The sequence below is a fragment of the Typha angustifolia genome, chromosome 11 (assembly GCF_048772165.1).
Source record: "Typha angustifolia cultivar Huaian chromosome 11, ASM4877216v1, whole genome shotgun sequence".
NCBI classification, from domain to species: domain Eukaryota; kingdom Viridiplantae; phylum Streptophyta; class Magnoliopsida; order Poales; family Typhaceae; genus Typha; species Typha angustifolia.
Window position 1 is genome coordinate 13,368,803 of NC_133249.1, and position 18,844 is coordinate 13,387,646.

The 18,844-nt window shown below is 36.9% G+C and overlaps 4 protein-coding genes across 8 annotated transcripts; 2 read left to right on the forward strand and 2 right to left on the reverse strand.

The window, feature by feature from the left end:
• The first annotated feature begins 85 nt into the window (after positions 1 to 85).
• LOC140769785 (uncharacterized) lies at positions 86 to 2,805 on the forward strand. 4 transcript variants are annotated; one of them, XR_012105954.1, is made up of 4 exons: positions 86 to 998; positions 1,613 to 2,090; positions 2,161 to 2,267; positions 2,367 to 2,805. XR_012105954.1 is itself a non-coding variant. In XM_073110655.1 (3 exons), the coding sequence occupies exons 1-2, from the start codon at positions 223 to 225 to the stop codon at positions 2,052 to 2,054; spliced, it is 1,218 nt and encodes a 405-aa protein (XP_072966756.1). In that variant the 5' UTR covers positions 86 to 222; the 3' UTR covers positions 2,055 to 2,090; positions 2,161 to 2,805. The 4 variants fall into 4 exon arrangements, 2 of the variants coding, with proteins under 2 accessions (XP_072966756.1, XP_072966755.1); XR_012105955.1 differs by having other exon boundaries at positions 2,376 to 2,805; XM_073110655.1 differs by having other exon boundaries at positions 2,161 to 2,805.
• Positions 2,806 to 2,999: 194 nt separating this feature from the next.
• On the reverse strand, positions 3,000 to 10,160 carry LOC140769786 (nicotinamide/nicotinic acid mononucleotide adenylyltransferase). Its single transcript, XM_073110656.1, has 9 exons — positions 9,940 to 10,160; positions 9,408 to 9,481; positions 8,323 to 8,408; positions 7,311 to 7,394; positions 4,960 to 5,044; positions 4,537 to 4,616; positions 4,287 to 4,388; positions 4,116 to 4,174; positions 3,000 to 3,231 (listed from the first exon to the last, which is right to left on the reverse strand). Exons 1-9 carry the CDS (start codon positions 10,026 to 10,028, stop codon positions 3,126 to 3,128), a joined length of 765 nt encoding a protein of 254 aa, XP_072966757.1. The 5' UTR covers positions 10,029 to 10,160; the 3' UTR covers positions 3,000 to 3,125.
• Positions 10,161 to 10,273: 113 nt separating this feature from the next.
• On the forward strand, positions 10,274 to 12,289 carry LOC140770497 (large ribosomal subunit protein eL37x). Its single transcript, XM_073111714.1, has 4 exons — positions 10,274 to 10,352; positions 10,445 to 10,580; positions 11,471 to 11,572; positions 11,933 to 12,289. The coding sequence occupies exons 1-4, from the start codon at positions 10,350 to 10,352 to the stop codon at positions 11,983 to 11,985; spliced, it is 294 nt and encodes a 97-aa protein (XP_072967815.1). The 5' UTR covers positions 10,274 to 10,349; the 3' UTR covers positions 11,986 to 12,289.
• An 854-nt stretch (positions 12,290 to 13,143) lies between these two features.
• LOC140771399 (uncharacterized) lies at positions 13,144 to 18,410 on the reverse strand. Of its 2 annotated transcripts, XR_012106158.1 has the most exons (6): positions 18,135 to 18,410; positions 16,751 to 16,887; positions 16,506 to 16,640; positions 14,277 to 14,414; positions 14,041 to 14,127; positions 13,144 to 13,725 (listed from the first exon to the last, which is right to left on the reverse strand). XR_012106158.1 is itself a non-coding variant. In XM_073112925.1 (5 exons), coding segments are annotated over exons 1-5 (597 nt in total). In that variant the 5' UTR covers positions 18,136 to 18,399; the 3' UTR covers positions 13,144 to 13,489. The 2 variants fall into 2 exon arrangements, 1 of the variants encoding a protein (XP_072969026.1); XM_073112925.1 differs by lacking the exon at positions 16,751 to 16,887 and having other exon boundaries at positions 18,135 to 18,399.
• Between the last annotated feature and the right edge of the window lie 434 nt (positions 18,411 to 18,844).

Below are 18,844 nucleotides of genomic sequence, written 5' to 3' on the forward strand. Positions count from 1 at the left end.
TATGCTGGTAATTTAGGGTGTCAAATAAGCTCGTCACTTGATGTCTGTTTCACTTTAAACTTCGCAATTGCTTTCATGCAATATATCGTCGAGCGATTTTGTTTTCCTATCCATTTTGGTCCAGAATCTTTGCTAATTTTGAATCTTCGTATAGTCTCATTTTAGCCCAGAGAAGTATTGTTATCATCGAGAGAGAGTGTTATCGAGTGAAGAGATTTCTCCATGGCAACTAACGTCTGGACGTCGTCGTCCGTTCGATCCATATCCCCTCCTACCCTCTCTCCGTCCACCATCTTCCTCCACCGCCACCGCCACCGCCGCCTCCGTCGCCGCCAGCTCATCCCCACGATGTCCTCCGCCGACCCTCTTACCGCTATCGGCCGCCTCCTCTGGGGCCGTGCCCTCCCTCCCCAGGCCCTCGTCTCCGCCGTCCGATCCACCTGGTCCGCCACGTGGCACCTCATGATGAGCCAGCTGGCCCCCTCCGACCCTACCTCCGGTTCCTACTCCCGCCCCCCGAGCCCCTTCCCCTCCGTCCCCGACCTCTACCTCCGCCCCCGGAACTCTAACACCCTTCACCTCTACGCCGCCCTCCCTTGCCCCTGGGCCCACCGCGCCCTCATCGTCCGCGCCCTCAAGAACCTCGAATCCCTCATCCCTGTCTCGATAGCCGCGCCCGGACCCCACGGCTCCTGGGAGTTCCGGCGAGGATCCGACGGCGGAGATCTGGCACCTGGGCCGGATAGGGCAAACGGGCGGCAGACGCTGAGGGAGGTGTATGGGTTAAGAAGAGGGGGTTACGATGGGAGGTCGACGGTGCCGATGCTTTGGGATGCGGAGCGGAAAGAGGTGGCGTGCAACGAGAGCTACGGGATTATCACGTTCTTCAACTCGTTTGGCGACGGATCCGGGCCGGATCTCTCGCCGCCGGAGTTGAAGGGAGAGATCGAGGAATGGAATCGACTCATCTATCCAGCTATCAATAATGGGGTGTATAGGTAAGCGATGCTATCTTCTCAATCTGGCTACTTACTTCATGATATTCTTGAGAAAGAACAATCTTAAAAGAAATTTGGGAATTGCTTAAATCTTTGGTTCTTCATTAACTCTTATGTCTCCATTGTGATTTTACCTTGTCTTCTCTTACAATATCATAGAAAAGGTGTCCCTTTTAAAGTCTGGTATTTCATTTAAGTAGAGAAGGTAGGATAACATGTCATGAGTAGGCCTTTTGAATGATACACAACTAGCTGTAGATAAGGAGCAAAGATTACCCAAACAAATCCCTACTTAAAAGGGCTGCAAGTAAAAAAGAAGTTTCAACTTCTTCAATCTATTTGCAAGCTGCTTTATGAAGTAGTATACTTTAAATATGGTATTTGCACTAGCACAACTATTTCACCTATCTTTAGGGCAACTTGCTTGGAAGAAAATTGAGAAGAAAAATAGCTACTGAATTGTTAATTTTAGAAGTTACTTTCATGAGAATCATATTTGTCTAATCATATTGAGAGGTCGTTTACTACCGCTCTTCTCTTTGCCTATATATAGCTCACTGTGGTTCATTCAAATGTGTTTTCCGTATTAAGATTACTAAGCCTCCATGTCACAGATGTGGATTTGCACAGAGCCAAGGGGCATATGATGCTGCTGTTAGTGAATTATTCACTACATTAGATCAGTTGGAGTTTCATCTATCTACTTCTCGATACCTATGTGGGGACACACTGACCCTCGCCGATGTCTGCTTGTTTACAACATTGATTCGCTTTGATCTTGTGTACAATGTCCTCTTCAAATGCTCTAAGAAGAAGCTGCTTGAGTATCGCAATCTTTATGCATATACTTGTGACATATATCAGATTCCAAAGGTAGCAGAGACATGCAATTTTGAAGCCATAATGGATGGGTATTATCAGATATTATTCCCTCTAAATCCTGGTGGTATTCGGCCTGTGATGCCTTCTGACTGTGAGCATGAATTCCTTTCAAAACCACATAACAGAGAATCATTGTTCTCTGATACTAAGTGTCGCCAGTTACAAGCTTCATAAATGCTAAAATATTTTGGAGAACATGGATACTTACTGGTAGGCACGCCCTATCTCTAGCTATTTTTGCTCCAAGCACTTGAAGATGAAATCTATATTTTTCTTGCAGTTATAAACCTATGTGGCAGTAGTTTGTTTGGCACATGAAAACTACTGACGGTAAGATAAGCCCTAGGAGTTGGTGTAAATAGTTGGTGCAACTTTTGGGAGCGTAAGGTAATTAATTACCTGTGTAGTTGATTCAATCTATGTAGTTATATTAACTAACTTACTCCTAAGTATCAATTACTTATGCCCAATTTACTTGCTTGTTAGTATGTGCAGATGGATGTAGATTGAAGGTATAGAGCTACAATGTGAAAATTTGATGATAATATTACGGTTGCAGATTGAATTTTAGTAGTTCTATAGCCACATATTCATAAGCAATGAGAATTCATAACAGAATCCATTTCAGCTTCCCATCCTGGAGGTGTGAATCAGGATTTTGGTTCTAGAACCAGTAGCAAGCAGTGCCCTCTTCTCAAAACTCAAGGCTTGTTCTCTCGTTTCCGGTGAATCCCGTATGGTGAAAGTTTTCCTGAGGAATTGTTCATCTAGGCCTTTGTTGGAGATTTGATCAAATCTAGAGTCCTTGAGGTAGCAATCTGCAATGAGAGCTTTTGTTCTATTAATAGAAACATTGGGCATTCTTCTTCCATCCATTATTGCAGACCAGTCAGAAGATCTCAGCCGGCTAATTTTGTCTACTTGCTTGTCATTTGCCCATGTTGCTTAAAACTTCTTCAGAAACCCTAGAAAGAGCCCAAAGTTCCTGTTACTCATGCCTTATATAAGCATACTCGTGGCACAACTTAGAATGGTTGTTCTGTTCTAAATGGACCATACTAAGCCGCCATCGAACTGATGCAATGCGGGCTTGAGAATTTATAGCAATCACCTATGGAATTAAACAGAATATTATTACATGTATTGCAATCAGCAATTGTACAAACATGAATATTAAAATTATAGAGATTAACATTTGTGACTACACTTTTGAGACGATTTCATTAATTTAGGTTTGATTTAGAATCACTTATTTTCTCCAGCTTCCAAGTATAATTGTTGATCTTTGATGTAGTCAATGACTTCATCTGTGGTCAGATATTTTATAGAGAGACCTTTCCTAACGCATTCCCTGAAATTTGAAGACAAGGGATGTGAGCTTCACGAGCAAGATTACAAGGATCAGAGGAACTCTAAATATAAATGTCTGACAGAAAAACATCCACATCTTACATATAAAGAGCGCAGCATGGTTTGATTTGCATACCATCTTTTTTACATAGCTTAATAAAGCAACCAATCAAGGTTCAAATTTTGGCTATAATAACTATATCAACTTCTCAATTTCCATTCATATGTGGTCTGGTAAACAAGTTAGGATGCTGTAAATGCAGGTAAATTGGATTTCTCCACTAAAACAAAAACGAAATACAATTAAATTAGGCTAATGGAGAGCATAGCTAACATCCTCCTGCATAGCCTAATGAAGCAACCTATAAGGTTTAAATTTGATCAGTGACAACTCTATAATCTTCTCCAGTGCAAGTAACAAATTTTGTAAATGAGACTATTATTAGCCAAGGTACATGCCAAAAGCAAGAGTTTCATTTTAGGCCAGACATATCGAAGTTAATTGCTACTACGTTCGTATAAAACTGACAAAATATTTGTTCAAGGTGATACAACCATTTAATAGAGATGTTTGTAAACTATTTATATAGAACATTCAACTTTATTCACACCATTTCCTGTAACTTTTTTCAACCCTTTGAGAGTAGTGCAGTAAGTACCTAGAGATAGAGGTAACAAAATCAGCTGATGATTCTTTCAAAATTTGAACCTGAAGCATCTCCACTCAATGGCAGAAGTTTTAAAAAAATCATACATAACTTGATGTTCCTTGCTTTTCAGCAAGGGTTCTACATATGAGCCAACAATGACTGTAGTCCAAGAGAAGGAATTTCCAGTACCAGAATTATGTTAAGTAGAAATTTCCATACAAAATAGAACCAGTACCTCACTTTTGTTGAACTGATCTCATTGGGCACTATCTCATCTACCGATATAATGTTACTCTGAAATAAGTGGCAAGCAAAATGTCAAAGGACACATTTGGGAACTTATAATTAACTATTGGAATGAAGAACCAATCACAACAATCAGAACTTGTCACCTAAAATTGTGTACCTTATTTTCATGCAATATTTGATTACTGGATACTAGTTTCTCAATATCCTTCCCTTCTCTGTGTATACAGACAACACCAAAGTCCTTGCATATAATTCTAACCTGGAAGGCAATTTGGATCTTTAGTATTTTCTTTTTCATGTACCAACAAGTTAATATCTAACTGATTGGACAGTATTCACAACAGACTTTTATATATCTTTTTTAGTTTCTATAGATCTACATCAGGAAGTGGGCATCAAATAGATACCTGATCGGGGATCCAGACTCCAGGGGTGCTGAAAGATTCAAGCAGATCAGAACCACATAACAGCATTACTCTGAGTGACTCTACAATAAACAAAGACAATGTTGCAGTTCTCTCAATTGAATAAATAACAAGAATATGGAACTAACATACAAAGATTCATAGTATAAGCAAACCAATGTACTGATAGACTCACCAATAAACTTAATCACCAAGCTTGGTGCATAACTACCAACAGTATCAAATTATCAATTGATAATTCAGCATTATGTTTATCACCTCACAACTTGAACCATGTCAATTTTTCTTTTTCTGGATAAACTTTTATTTAGCTGAGGATGAGCAGAGTGAATCCACCATGAAGGATAAAATGAAAATAACAATTTCGAAAAAATCAGTACAAGCATACCAGATTTGCTCACCTACCTTTTCTAATCAAGCCATTCTTACACAAATAATTCTGAATTCTAGTTAAAACAGTCAAGCTGCGTTGAAAGCTGCTTTGTCTTGCCTACAATAGAAAAATAATAAAAAAACTGATTAATAGTCAAATGCAATAAAGGGGTGAAACTAGCAACTCTTATCATATATGTACAACGTACTGGAAATCTAAAATAAGAGGCATCAACTAGATTTAAAAGCAACAGGAACAAATCTAAATTTTGACCAAAACTTGGTAGTTTCTCTTTCATTAAGTGGCACTTTTGAAGTATGCCCTAAGAATGTCTGACATAATTTGTTTATCTATTTCCAGGATAATACAGGTTTTTTCCTACTCTGGCATTAAAGAGCATAATGTCTCAATCATAAGGAAGTTGGACCTAAAGTAATAGCCAGATGAATTGAAGTATGACCATTTGTAAGTCATCTTTGGTCCAAGCACAAGACCTCTAGCATTTTTAGCACTGAAAGCTTAAATGACCAACAGTAAGGCATCTTCTGCTATGTGCTTAGGGAAGACAAATGACCAACAGTAAGGTATCCAATCACATAGTGAACAGTAGGACAGAAGTTTTCTTCTTATTAAACTCTTTAAGTAAAAATAACCAAACAAGCTACTTATTTGAAATGATGGCCAAGGATTCTCTCATTCTGCCATGCTTCCTAGTGACGAAGAATTACTGATGAAAAGAACAATCCAATATCTAGGTAAGGTTGAATGTGTTAAGGCTAGGACTTTCAAAAAAGCTTGTTGGCTTACGAGGCCTGTGAGCTTGGCTGGAGCTCTAAATGAGCTGAGTTGAGCTGAATTTTTTAGCTTAAAAATTTAATTGACCAAGCAAAGCTAGAGACAGCTAGCTCAAGCTTGGCTTGGATATGCTCGATATATAATGTGTGACATGATATTATATATATATAGACAAAAACAGTTGTATAACTTTCTAGTAGCACAACTAGTTAAGGCTGTTCACAATTGGTTAAGGCTAGTATTATTGAGATCGTCTCAACTCGAGATGAAGTTCTACTAGTTTTGAGCTGAGCTGAGGTAAGCCAGCTCGCTCAAGCTCAGCTAGATTACACATCTACATCAATAACAAGATCTAACAAGAAAATAAGGTCAAACATATCTGAAATAGGAATGTCCATCATTAGGATGTTCCAACATAATCATCAAACTATTTTCTTGTAAAAAATACAGAACTAGATTGAGAGAGATAAAATTATAAAGCTATTAGATAATATTTTCACTATCAGCTCTCACTGATATCAATTCTCCACAAAATATTGCGAAAATATAGAAGTAGCTTGAGAGAAATAAAACTATAAAGCTCTTAATTTAATTGGTAATATTTTTACCATCGGCTCTCACTGATATCAATTCTCCAGAAAATATTGTCAAAATCCTTTAAAGAAGAAAAAGAAATTGATGACAAAAAGACTGCTGCAGAATCTTTGAGGTTGGTTTGGCAAGTAGAGTCATCTTGCAAGCCAATGTGGCAGAAATAAGTGCTGAAAACATTGCTCGACTTAGAAAATGTGGTTACAAATTATCTAAAACTTGAATTTCTCAAGTCTAAGAAGATACTTAACAGATCTAAATTCTGAAGAATTCTACACAAGTTCACTAGGATGCTTTCAACAGACTAATGCCACACATGTAGACATCCATCTAACATATCTCCCTCCCTCTCTCCTTCCCCTTCTTTTGCTGCCCCTCCCATCACCCATGCTTCCATCCCTCTCCTACATATATCATGACCCAAAAACCTGTATCCAGACTCTCCATAACCTATCACTGCAATTGACACAATTTCTTTGATAAATATTTCTTGTTTATCTGTCAGTTTCTCTTTTAGTAACAGTATGTGAAGCACCTCAATAAATTAAAAGATCTGCCTTGAGCTCATGTCACTTGCCATGGCATCTGCCATCAGCCAAGTGCTATGAAACCCTTGACGCTATGCACGTGCCACACCCATTTTATAACATTAGCCATACTGCCATAACATAATAGTTCTATTACCAATTTTTAAAAAAAAACTTTCAATTGGAAGAGAATTATTCAAAAGCATGTCTTTCATAGTTTCATGGATCATTCGTAGGTATTCCAATATATTTCTTCTATAAAGCTATCAAAAACTGTGAGACTATATAACTATCTTGAAATGTTTGATTTGGCACAACATACCAGGGCAACATAGAAACGACAAAAGGAGACTTTCAAAATGTAAAGAGAATAAAATAGGCAAGGAGGACATCCAAATGAAATCAAATGAGAAAACTTTGTACTAATAAACTGAAGAATACAAAATTTGAAGAGAAAAGGCTTTAATTACCTCCCAAGGATCTACCATCACAAACGAAGAGCTTCTGCAAGCTAGTTCACATAATTGAACTCGATGAATGGCTGGTAAAAGGTCCTAAAAAGATTATATGCTAGATTGAGATTATATCTGCAACAATGCAAGTTTATAAAATGCCATTTCATTCAACATAAAGGCATCAGAAATGTTACAAAACTCTATATTCACCATAGTATATTCTTTTGTAACTACATTCTAGTGACCAGATAATACATTATGCCCAAAGAATATATATGTTCATTCGACATAATAGGAATATATCAAACTGATCATCCTTTTGGTTTGATTCAAATATAAGCAAGCAGTGCTCATTACATATGCTGGCCTGTGAAGTGGGAACTGCTTGATGAGGGTGACGCATCATGTGGCAACACCATTTCATCATGGCAAGAAAACAGCATAAGCTAATTAACCATCAAAGCCTCCTCTCTATTAGCATGTTAATAAAGAGATGCCAAGTTGGTAGTAAAACAAATACAGAGTTTTCAGGACAGAATGTAATCTATTGTACTGATGTCTGACTATAACAAGAATTTAGAGAGCACAGGTCATAAGAAGTAAGGGGCATATTTTAGCAGGATAAAGATTCGGCTGAGATGATAACTAAAGTTAGAGAACAAAAAATCCTATATGTGGATCCCACAGGGCTCTTCTTATTTGAGATTTCATGTTCTACCTAACCAAGATTCTGCAAAAGATAAACATGTAATCCTTTTAGTCTTAGTATGACCAAAAGAGAAAATGCCTTTTCTTCTGGTTGGGTAGTTGGCTACCTGGCTCACAAGATATGCATAAACACATATTTCCATGATTCATTTCAGGTTACTTGAAGAATCTATGCAACTAGAAGATGATGTCATCACTAATAAAACTTGTATTATTACAACATAACATGCCATCGGCTAAAAAAAGATGACTTGAAATTTAAGAAAATGCATCTTGTTATCCAAATACTCTTAATAGAGTTCTATAGAAGGTTACATACCTTTTTCTTATATGCATCATTCACAGGCGACATATAGCCTCCTAGGACAAAATAACCTTGTGCTTTTAATGCATCTTTTGCCAACTCTAATAAGAAGAAATTTAATGAAAATTTACCATATGGTTCCATAATAGGAAAAAAATGCATAAAGAGACATATATATTTGTTTTGAGCAATATCCAATATATAACTTCAAGAGTTTGGTATCCTATAAAAGGGCGCCGTAGTGCCATAGACAGCAAAAGCTGTTGGGAGATGCTAACAGATGTTAATATCAGTATCACAATGTCAATCAATAAACTGAAACTTAATGTTATAATTAAGAAGCACAATTTTGTATAGAATAGGGAATAAAAATGAGATTATGTGATAAAACCTTATTCACAGGAATTCAAAGTGAAGGATAATTTCAATGGAAACAGACTACATGTACACATTGCATGAGACCCTATGAGTAACCTATTACTCTAGGAATCAACATACAGACATTAGATCATCTAAAGGTTATGATAGTCCAGAAAGATGTGCTACAATTGTAGCTATTACTGTGATTCTATAGCTATAGAACCAATGTACAGACACACATGGGATTCCTTATGGGATTATCATTTTGGAAGAATAGAAAACACAATCATTTATCTTAACTAAGATATGAACATAAGTCTAGTCTAGATTCCCCATAGGTATCCAGTCTCTTTACCTTATATAACACTTTTCTAAATGTAAAATTGCTCATGTATACTGGGAAGCCAATTAAGTTGTAGATTGGCATGCCAATATGGGTAGCTTATCAGGTTTTGAATGTGCTTGGGAAGGCTCTTTCCCGGTGATGCGTAGTTTTTTGCCTCTGATGTTAGTCGAGCATTTTGTAATCACAATATAATCTTTCCTTCTTAGAAAGAAGTACCCATTCTTACTATCCATTAGATAGAAGATTCTGTACGACTAAAGTCTAAACAATGACGGTGTCAAGTCATTCTACATATTCTTTAATTAAAGATATATAGATTCAAACTATGAAAAGACAAATAGCAAAAAAAAAAAAAAAAAAAAAAAAAAACACATAATGTGGTAAAAGAACATACCAAACATGCGCAAGTGCATATATGTTGGAGGATTAAAACTCCCCGTTGATACCAACACAACAAAGTCACGACCCCTGGAATCAGGAAACAAAAAGAGACAAATTAAGACTGCTAGTTAGCAAAACAAAAGGAGCAGCAAACATAATTTTTTTTTTCCCCACGATGATAAACAATTATACATTTTCATAGGCACTATATAAATTGCAGGGTCTAATTAGAAAATCCAAGAACTATGCACGAGTACAAAGAGTAATACATGTTCTTGAACTTTTTTCCCTTAAAACTACTAAAACTCGCCACAAATCAATATATTATATAGAACTTTACTGACACTATGAAGCAAGGCCTCTCTGTCTAGCAACCGCATCATTTACCAATCATTAGCTATTTCTCTCTGTGGCATCATCATCGTCAATATAATTTCTTTTTCTAGCAAATTTTAAGGATAGGATAGTAGAGAACCACCAGGGATGTACACTCCGAGACCCATAGGAGATGAGAATTGCGACTTGTGCAACAAAATTAATCGCACCTGCTTAGGGATTCGAAGGAGCTGGATTCTTGAAGCAGCTCAAGGGAAAGCTTATCCATTGGAAGAGCGACATCCGCCTCCGCATCCATGCCTAGATCGTAGAGAGATAATTCGTAAGGAGAGAGGAAGAGAAAAAAGACAGGACGCGATGAGATTGGAGATTTGATTGCAAAGGAGATCGACGAAGGGCGGAGAGAGAGGGAAAGCGAACAAAGATTTGATTTAGCCGCAGCAAATTCCAGCACCTGAGCATGTAGGCGATCGACTCTTTCCGAAGAAGTAAATGCACGTGCTTTGCATGTGCCAATCAGGAGCGGGCAGTTTATTAATTAAAAGAAGGTTGCGAGGAGTCCGCTACAATAACTCTCGTTCTAGGGTTTCTACGAGCGAGAAGAGAGCGCCTGACAGAGATGGTAAACGAAGCCCTAATCTTGTGTTCTCGGATGGATTCTTATCTCGCTTCGAAAACCGTAACCCTAATTGCGATCTCGTTGACTCGTGGCAGGGGAAGGGCACAGGAAGCTTTGGGAAGCGGAGGAACAAGACCCACACCCTTTGCGTGAGGTGCGGGCGGAGGAGCTTTCATCTCCAGAAGAGTACCTGCTCCTCCTGCGGCTACCCTGCTGCTCGTATCCGCAAGTGTAAGTTGGCTTTATCCGTCCTCTCGATCTCCTTCCTCGTCATTTACATCTTTTCAAGCTTCAATCTTTTGGTCAAGTAAAAGTTGTTTGATTTGGTTCTTTTGCTACTTTTGGATAAAGCTATTAACTTTGCGGTCGAACAGTCTAGTATGATGGAATTGAATACCTGAACATTTGATTATGTATCATTTTGGTGGGGTGGAATCTACGAAGTGGTAGATTTATTTTTCTTGTGTATTTGGCAATAATATCGTCTCGTGGATTTAGATCTGCAATTAAGTTGCAGTGTTTTGGATTGATTTCGTTGGAAGACTCTGGTTGTTGTATATAGTTTACTAAAATAATAAAGGAAGGAGAGATCTTTTGTTTGCACATGAAAATGAAAAATTCAGGAACGTCGAAATCATCATCTTCTAATGCATGAAGTTAGTCAAGGTGTCTTACCAATGCATGCGTTCAGAGATTGATTTTAGCAAGCCCATACATGTATAATGACAAGAATGATTGTTTGCTACTCCATGAAATTTATGAAATGGCAACTCCATGATTATTCCTTCCTTTTGAGTATGAAACTATTCCATGAATTTGCATCCGTTAAAGTTCTGTAAACTAATTGACTTCTCCATAGGGCAAGCAGTGTCTTTGTTGTTCCATCTTCTTTCCTTTCTGCATCTAGTTGATCTAGTTCAACTTGTTCATGTTCTATATGCTCGTTCTACTATATATTGTAAATTGTACAGGAACGTGTAACATTGAACCGAATGCATTTGATGACACAATATCATCTGCTGTCAGTTCTTCTGGTTGATATTTGTTATCTTAGCTTCCTACAGTGGTTTATATGCATAACTTTATGGGCATCCTCTTACCCTATTTAAATTATGAAACAGATAACTGGAGTGTGAAGGCCATTAGGAGGAAGACTACTGGCACTGGAAGGATGAGGTATCTTCGTCATGTGCCTCGAAGATTCAAGAGCAACTTCAGAGAAGGTATTGTTTATTTCTTTGTCCAGTAAGTTTGTCTAAGGATTAAAACATGTTTAGTCCTTCATGACAAGTTCATGTTTTTTTGTTATATCAACAGTGCTCAACATTAATTGTTATTAGCATTTCTGTGTTGATTTATTGCTATTTATTTGCCGAGGAATTTTCTAGCCATTAGATTTTGTTCGCCAGCTTTTTATTTTTTTTATTTGGACCAGAGAAATGCCATGCCAATGTTAATCAGAATCTACTATCAGTTATTAGTGTTGATTTTTCTCATTCTATTCATGCGTAGGAAAATCCTGGAATAGAGAAAGTGTGTGATATCGACTTCTGATCACCTTCCTCAATTTTGCTCTCTTTCAGGAACTGAGGCTGCTCCGAGGAAAAGAGCTGCTGCTGCTGCTGCGTCAAGTTGAGCTTGTTTCATGAATCAAGAATATGCTTTGGTTTATTGTCTAGGTTCTGTCATGCTAAGTTAGGTGGAAGAAGCGCAAATTTTGTTTTGTTATTGGTCAAGTTCAATGCAACTTTTGAGTATTATTTATCCAACAGATTATGAAAGATTCCAATGCAGAACTATAACCCTCCCTGTTATTTGACAATGCATTGTATTATCAAGTGTGCTGGGCAAAAATGTTTCATTTGCTTGGTTGAGTCGTGCTGGTTAGTATATGAGGGGGGGCCTCCCTTGCATTTAACATGACCATACTCTCTTCTCCAGTTTATGTCTGAACGAGCCTTATAGCGTGCTATTGTCTATCTGATGCTGACATTGGTTTTATCCCAGATCTGTACGCCTGCACCTTGTGGTGTAAATGGAAAATAATTTTGAGCCTATATTTATAGTCAAGCTAAGCTTAGCTCAAGCTTAGATTTGTAATCAAGCTAAGCTCGAGCTAAGTTTGAATTTAAACGAGTTGATCAATAAGTAATTTTAAGTCTTAATTAATTCAAGTTAAATTTTAAGCCCTACCAAGTTTAAATTAAATTAAGCTTGATTTAGAGTTGAATCATATTTAAAATGAAACATAAATAGTTGAAAAATAGATATATCTATGTATTTAAAATAGGTGATAAGATTAGAATGCAGAATTAAACACTACAATAAATTTAAATAAATTTAAAATATACTAAAAGTATAGTATGTATAGAAAGTATAAAATATATTATAATTATTTTGAGTCTTATGATCAACCTAGACTCAATTATTTTCGAGTCTATTTGAAAATTAAGCTTGGGTTAGCTCATTTTCAAGCCAAGCTTGATCGAGTCGTATAAAATAGAGCTCCGAGCCAGCTTGATTATTTGACATTCCTACCTGCACCTGAGGTTTTATCTGTGAAACATTTAGAAGTATCTGGGTGACATTAACATTTTCAAGGTCTCGTTATGGAATTTTATGTTTCTAATATACATGATTGAATGTTACATAGCTCACCAATGTTGTTGGTCGCATTTATTTATTTTTTAATCTCAGCATCAGAGCCCAGAAACTACACCACGAGGAGGGATTTGGTTTAAAGGTTTCGGTAAAATGGAATATAATGGCAACATCTTCAGAATTTTGCATATCATAGATGAAAACAGCATGCAGCATGATATCTGGGCTGCTGGAATATACATCTTTCTGCTGTAATCCCAATGGTTCACGTATGATACACTAGCTTATTCAGATATAATTTGACACAAATATCTCAATTGGATACTGTACATGAATCAAGCTATAGATAGGCCAAAGCATCAATTCCAAAAAAAATGTGGTTTAGAAGACGAGGACTTCTCCAGAAGTATTCTTGGAGCAAATCCACAGGTGCAAACTGCAGCTCCATATGGATGAAAGCGAGGTAAGTATAAGGGTCCAAAAATGGCAGGTGGATGCATAAAATCTATGGAATGCTAGCTTAACCTCTTCATGATTCCTCACTTAGTGCAGACTGGAGGAAGCTTCTTATGACTGCTGCTATGATTTTCTGCTGGAGGTTTTGATCTTCTGAGAGGACTTTCAGCTCTAGCATGCTTGTGAGAGGTCTTTCTTAGGTATTGGGAATTTCGATTAGTGCTCTTCTTTTGTGATTGTTGATTTGCGCTCTGTTTCATTTGTTGCACATTTTTCTCCTCAAGTTGTAGATTCTGGTTTCCAATTAGATCATCATTGTCTGTAGCATTCAATCTGTCAGCTCCAGCCATATGAAAATGAAAGTGCAGGGAGAAAAACAAAACAAAACTAAGGCTCGCGGTTGGCAGCTTTCAGTCAAGGAAAAGCAACAATACTGGCAATTTTAATACATTTAACATTATACTAAGGCTTGCGGTTGGCAGCTTTCAGTCAAGGAAAAGCAACAATACTGGCAATATTAATACATTTAACATTATGATCAATTTAACATGACTAGGTAGGTTTTCCATCAATGCATCTATAGAACTTAATTCTATATTTGAAAGTTTTAACATTTTATGAGATGAAAGGGCACCTGGACTTGACAACACAGCTCGAGGCCGTGAAACCAAGCTAGATCTGCTGTTGGTTCTGTTGTCTTCACCAACCCTGGAAGTGCTTCCTGTGATAGAAAAATTTGAGGATTATGTGACTGACATCCCTTACGAAGTGTAAAAGCTACTGTAGCATTGTTTATTTGGCATAGTATTTAGCCATCCCTCTTGAAGTGTAACAGACACTTTAGCATTTTCATTTGGTAAACTATCAAACCTTTAGATGGAGATGTAAGAGATAACGGCAAACTCTTAGTAAATGACTTGGAATCTTTTGCATATGTCAAAGGCGGATGATTCTCAGAATTTCTATCTTTTGCAAATTTTGAAACAGGACAACTTTTAGAACTCCTTCCTGAAAGATAAAAAGGTAGCAGCGAGGTTAGATCGAACTCTTATAAGATCATTTAGTGACACTTGATTAAAGATCCATGAATTAGCACCGTGTTCTTATGGAAATATGAACGATCAAGTTGTCTTGCAATGAAAAAAAAAATGCCTACTACTTCTACTTCTCAAATTTAAGCATGTAGTTCTTTAACGAAAAACAAGATCTAGATGGAGCTTAAGCAGAATCATTTGAAATAAAGAAGAAGCAACCTTAATTCTTTCATAGAAGAAAGAATTTAAATCTCTGACTCCAACTATACAATTTTACATGAAAAGCACCAAATAACTTTACAACATTCATTACCTCAAAAACAGACACAAGGAACCTTAGGTAGATACATAAAGCCTCTTTATACGGTAGGACATCCAGATTCCCATGCATTGAGCCAACACAAAAAGTAGAGAAAAGCAAAACTCTCCTTAGGTTGGCTAATCTATTAGCAATTTGATTAACCTGCCTATAACAATGGGAGAAAGAAGAAATTTGTAAAATTCTTACAAGGCTAAAAATGTCCACAAACAGATCTCTCCAGTGCCAAGGGTAATTAGACTTTTGTAACAACACATTGATTAAGAGTTGCTAATCTGACTTGATGATGAAGTTTGATAACTTGTGCTCATAAGCTTTGAGTAGGGCCCATCTCAAAGTTTCAGCTTCAGCAATGAAAGAATTTTCATTCTCTAATCCAGTATTACACTATTTAGAGTTCAACTTTATATACCATAGACATGTACTATGTAACTCTCTTGCAAGCAATTCTTTTGATATAAATTTTACTTTGGCAGGGGAACTTATCACTGTTTTGAAAAGCGGTAATGGTGACCGCCATGGCGGGGCAGCGCATCGGCTGCCTCACAAAGTAGCAATGCAAGCCGCATTGGCGCTCAGCAATGGCCACTTTGGCGCCTAGCAGCGCGCCTTGTTGGTAGACATAGGTTAGGTCGATAAACATTGGTCGGTTCGAGTTCTAGCCAACTTAGAAAAAAAAAATTATGATCAATCTCCTCTCTCACTCGATCCTCCTATTTTGCCCTAAATCCATCTCCCCTCGATCCTCCTCTCTTGAGCGGCAGCAGGGGCAAGCCCTTGCCGCAGCGTCAGCATGAGCGGCAGCGTCGACAAGCCCTTGCCATAGTGGCAGCATGAGCGGCAACGGCAGCATCTGCAAGCCCTTGTCGCAGTGGCGGCACTAGCATTAACGACGGCAGCACGAGCGGCAACAGGCTTTCTCTCCCTCTCCAATGACATCGAGATGCAGATCTCTCGCTCTTTCTACTTCCCTCTTTTTCAAGCTTTTTTTCCTACGTTTCTAATTTTGCTCCTGCTACAAATAGACAACAAGCTGGCATTTGAGAGTAGTACTAAAGGGTAGTATGAGAATTTTTTAATTTTCTATTTTTCTAGAATCTCAGTAATTGTTAAAGGAGAAAAAAAAAGATTAGTTATAATTCTAAATTTTTAACTACTTGCAATCTTAGTGTTAAATTTTAGCTATATTAAAAGATATTATATATCATATATAATTATTTTAAATTTTTTATATATTAAAATACTACATTGCCTTGGTGCCTGTCTTCTGCCTAGGCACTAGGCGGTGGGGTGACCGCCCGCAATCCGCATCCGCTTTTTAATACATTGGAATTTATAAAGCTGAATCAACCAAAAAAAATCCTAGAAATGGCTAGAATCATCATTATCTTGTTTTAGATCAACGAAGTGAAAATTCATAAAACTGAATTAACTTAAGAGGCTCCTCTAAGTATTCTTTTATGTGAACAAACTGAAATTCATAAAAGTGGTCAACAGAAATATTTCCTTAATGTCATTATATCATGCTCTAGGTGAATATATAGAACTTGTAAAAGGTGCGTTGGTCCAATCCTCTCCATGACATAGAAACACAAACCTCAGACTTGATTTATTGCAATAAAAAGGCAACACTGAAGAAAGTCACTAAAATAAGGGACATCTCATAAAAATCTGAAAGGCTATAAATAAAATTCAAAATCATGCTGAAGATTACTGCACTTCAAGTCAAAAAAAAAATGTATTTACCACTGTTAGTTGGAGTTCTTTTGGATGAATGGCCTTCTAAAGAAAGAGATTCAGTGACTCTTATTAGAAACGATGTTTCCTCTTCATGTAATGCAACTGTGTCTTCATGTTCTCTCACCTTTACTTGAGGATACACTATCAAGAATCAAATAAGTAACTTGAAATATCAATTTCAGTATATCAGCATAGGAGGGTTGAATTACAAAATAAAGTTATGTTGCCTTTTGATAGGTGAAGATTATAACCTGAAGCCACAAAGAATCAAATAATATTGTTCTTTTACTCCAGGCAGAAGCAACTCAAATATGTCTACCCAATGTGTTGGATGGTTGCGCATGAAACATACCAAACAACTTGATTGACTAAGTACCTAATTCATAAACTAGAACCAATTGAAATGTTGAGAAAACACTTTTCATATCTAAGATCAAATTCTTTTTTAAAAAGAAGAAGAAATACTGATAAAGGAATAGCTGTCATAAACAAAATAAGAACAGTGTGATAGTAAATTCATGGAGTACAACTCCTGGTTAACTTTTTGGATTGGGAGAAAGTCGCTCCAACATTCAGATGAAAGACTTTCTGATAGCACACCTTAAGTTATATCATCTCATGTTATGCAATTATTATGCAGTTGAAAATGCAGATATATTCAATGAAGGAGCCTAGCAAATTGGAAACTTAGAAGCTCCAACTTTTGACTCTTTCAAACAAACAAAGGGCAAGAATCCATCTTCTCAAAAGCACAAATGATTGTATGAATGTCACAGGACCTGATATGTTTATGAGCCAGAAAGCATAGTGCATGACTTCTCTATCAACAGTTTTCTTATATAACGACCTTTATGACAAGTATGTCTCAACAAATGATTTTGTTCATACTCTCAGTAGAGAATAATCTCCAGAAAATCTACAATACCGTGCCTTTATATGTTGCCGTAAATTGCAAATACATGTCGAATTAAGGGATATCAAGCTTCACTTTGTAAATTCCCTTTCTTGCATAATCTAATCTTAGACATACATGGTGGAGTTAAAATATTGTTCTTCTTATATTACGGCCCTGGGCTTCAGGAAACAAATCAAGATTTCAGCATAGCAAATTTTGTTTTTATTTTATTTTTTTCTTTTGAGAGAAAGAGAGAGAAAGATAGCAACTTATCATGCAAAATTGCGACGAGTGTAAATGACAAAAATTCATCCATTATAATTATATCCAAAGAAATGCCCTTTTTCTTTCATACAGCTAATAGAGCCTGTTTCCTCATCAAACACGAGTTAAATACCTCCAAAACTCTTATAAACCAAAGGTCTTTTTTTACTTTTTCACCAAACATGAGGTAAAATATCTCTAAAACTCGAAGAGGGGATGTTACATGACATGCTCTTAAACTTCTCATACTTCAAACTACCAGAAAAGAACCGATCACCAGAAAGATAGAGCCAACTATTACTAACTTGTCTCCAAATCGTACTGCCCATGGATCCTCCCGTACTCAATCCACATCTAACTATCATGCTTTTCCATCCTCAAAAATAACAAATACCCACATAACAAAACAGACCCACAACCGAATTTGCGAACAAACGAAAAAAGGAACAAAAAAGAAGAAGATGATTCAGGCTTACTGTTCGGATCGATTTCGGAGCTCTTAGAACCTCGTCTATTTCACGGATTGTGCGCATGTCCTTGTTCAAAGTCAAATTGTATAGAGGAGAAGAAGAGGCAAAGCAGCGGAAGGAAGCTGGTGATGGCGTGAAGAGTCCAACGAAAGCGAAAGGCCCACCAAAGTGGGGAAGAATCGAATCATTGAGGTTTTGTTTTCTCCCTTTCCTTTCGCGTCAACACGAAGGGAAATGGTCTTCCCTCCGCCTTCTCTTTTTCTTTTCTTTATTCTTTCTTCCTTCCTTTAGATGAAGCTTAATGCTTCTAGCAAGGGAAAAGAGGAACTAACGGATAGTTTTCAAAAATTTTAAAGCAAGTGATACCCAACTGCGATGGCAAGGCATTGAAGGTATTTGGTATATAATTTGATAAAAATAAAATTTAAAGCAGAAGTTAATTGGTGGAGTGAGACATTAGACATAAGATGGTTTGCATCCCATAATATGGGAAATTATTATAAAAATCAGAGGTTATTTGCAGGGAAAAAAAAAGGCTTAAAATTAAATATATTTATCTTTTATTATACTAAAATATATATAATTGATACAACATACAAATATGCACAATAACTTAATTTTTACTATTTTCAAAAAAATAAATTTGTTGCAAATGCTCCAAAATAAATTAATTAAAAGTTTTCACACTTTATCTCTACAGCGCTTTCTCGTTCTTT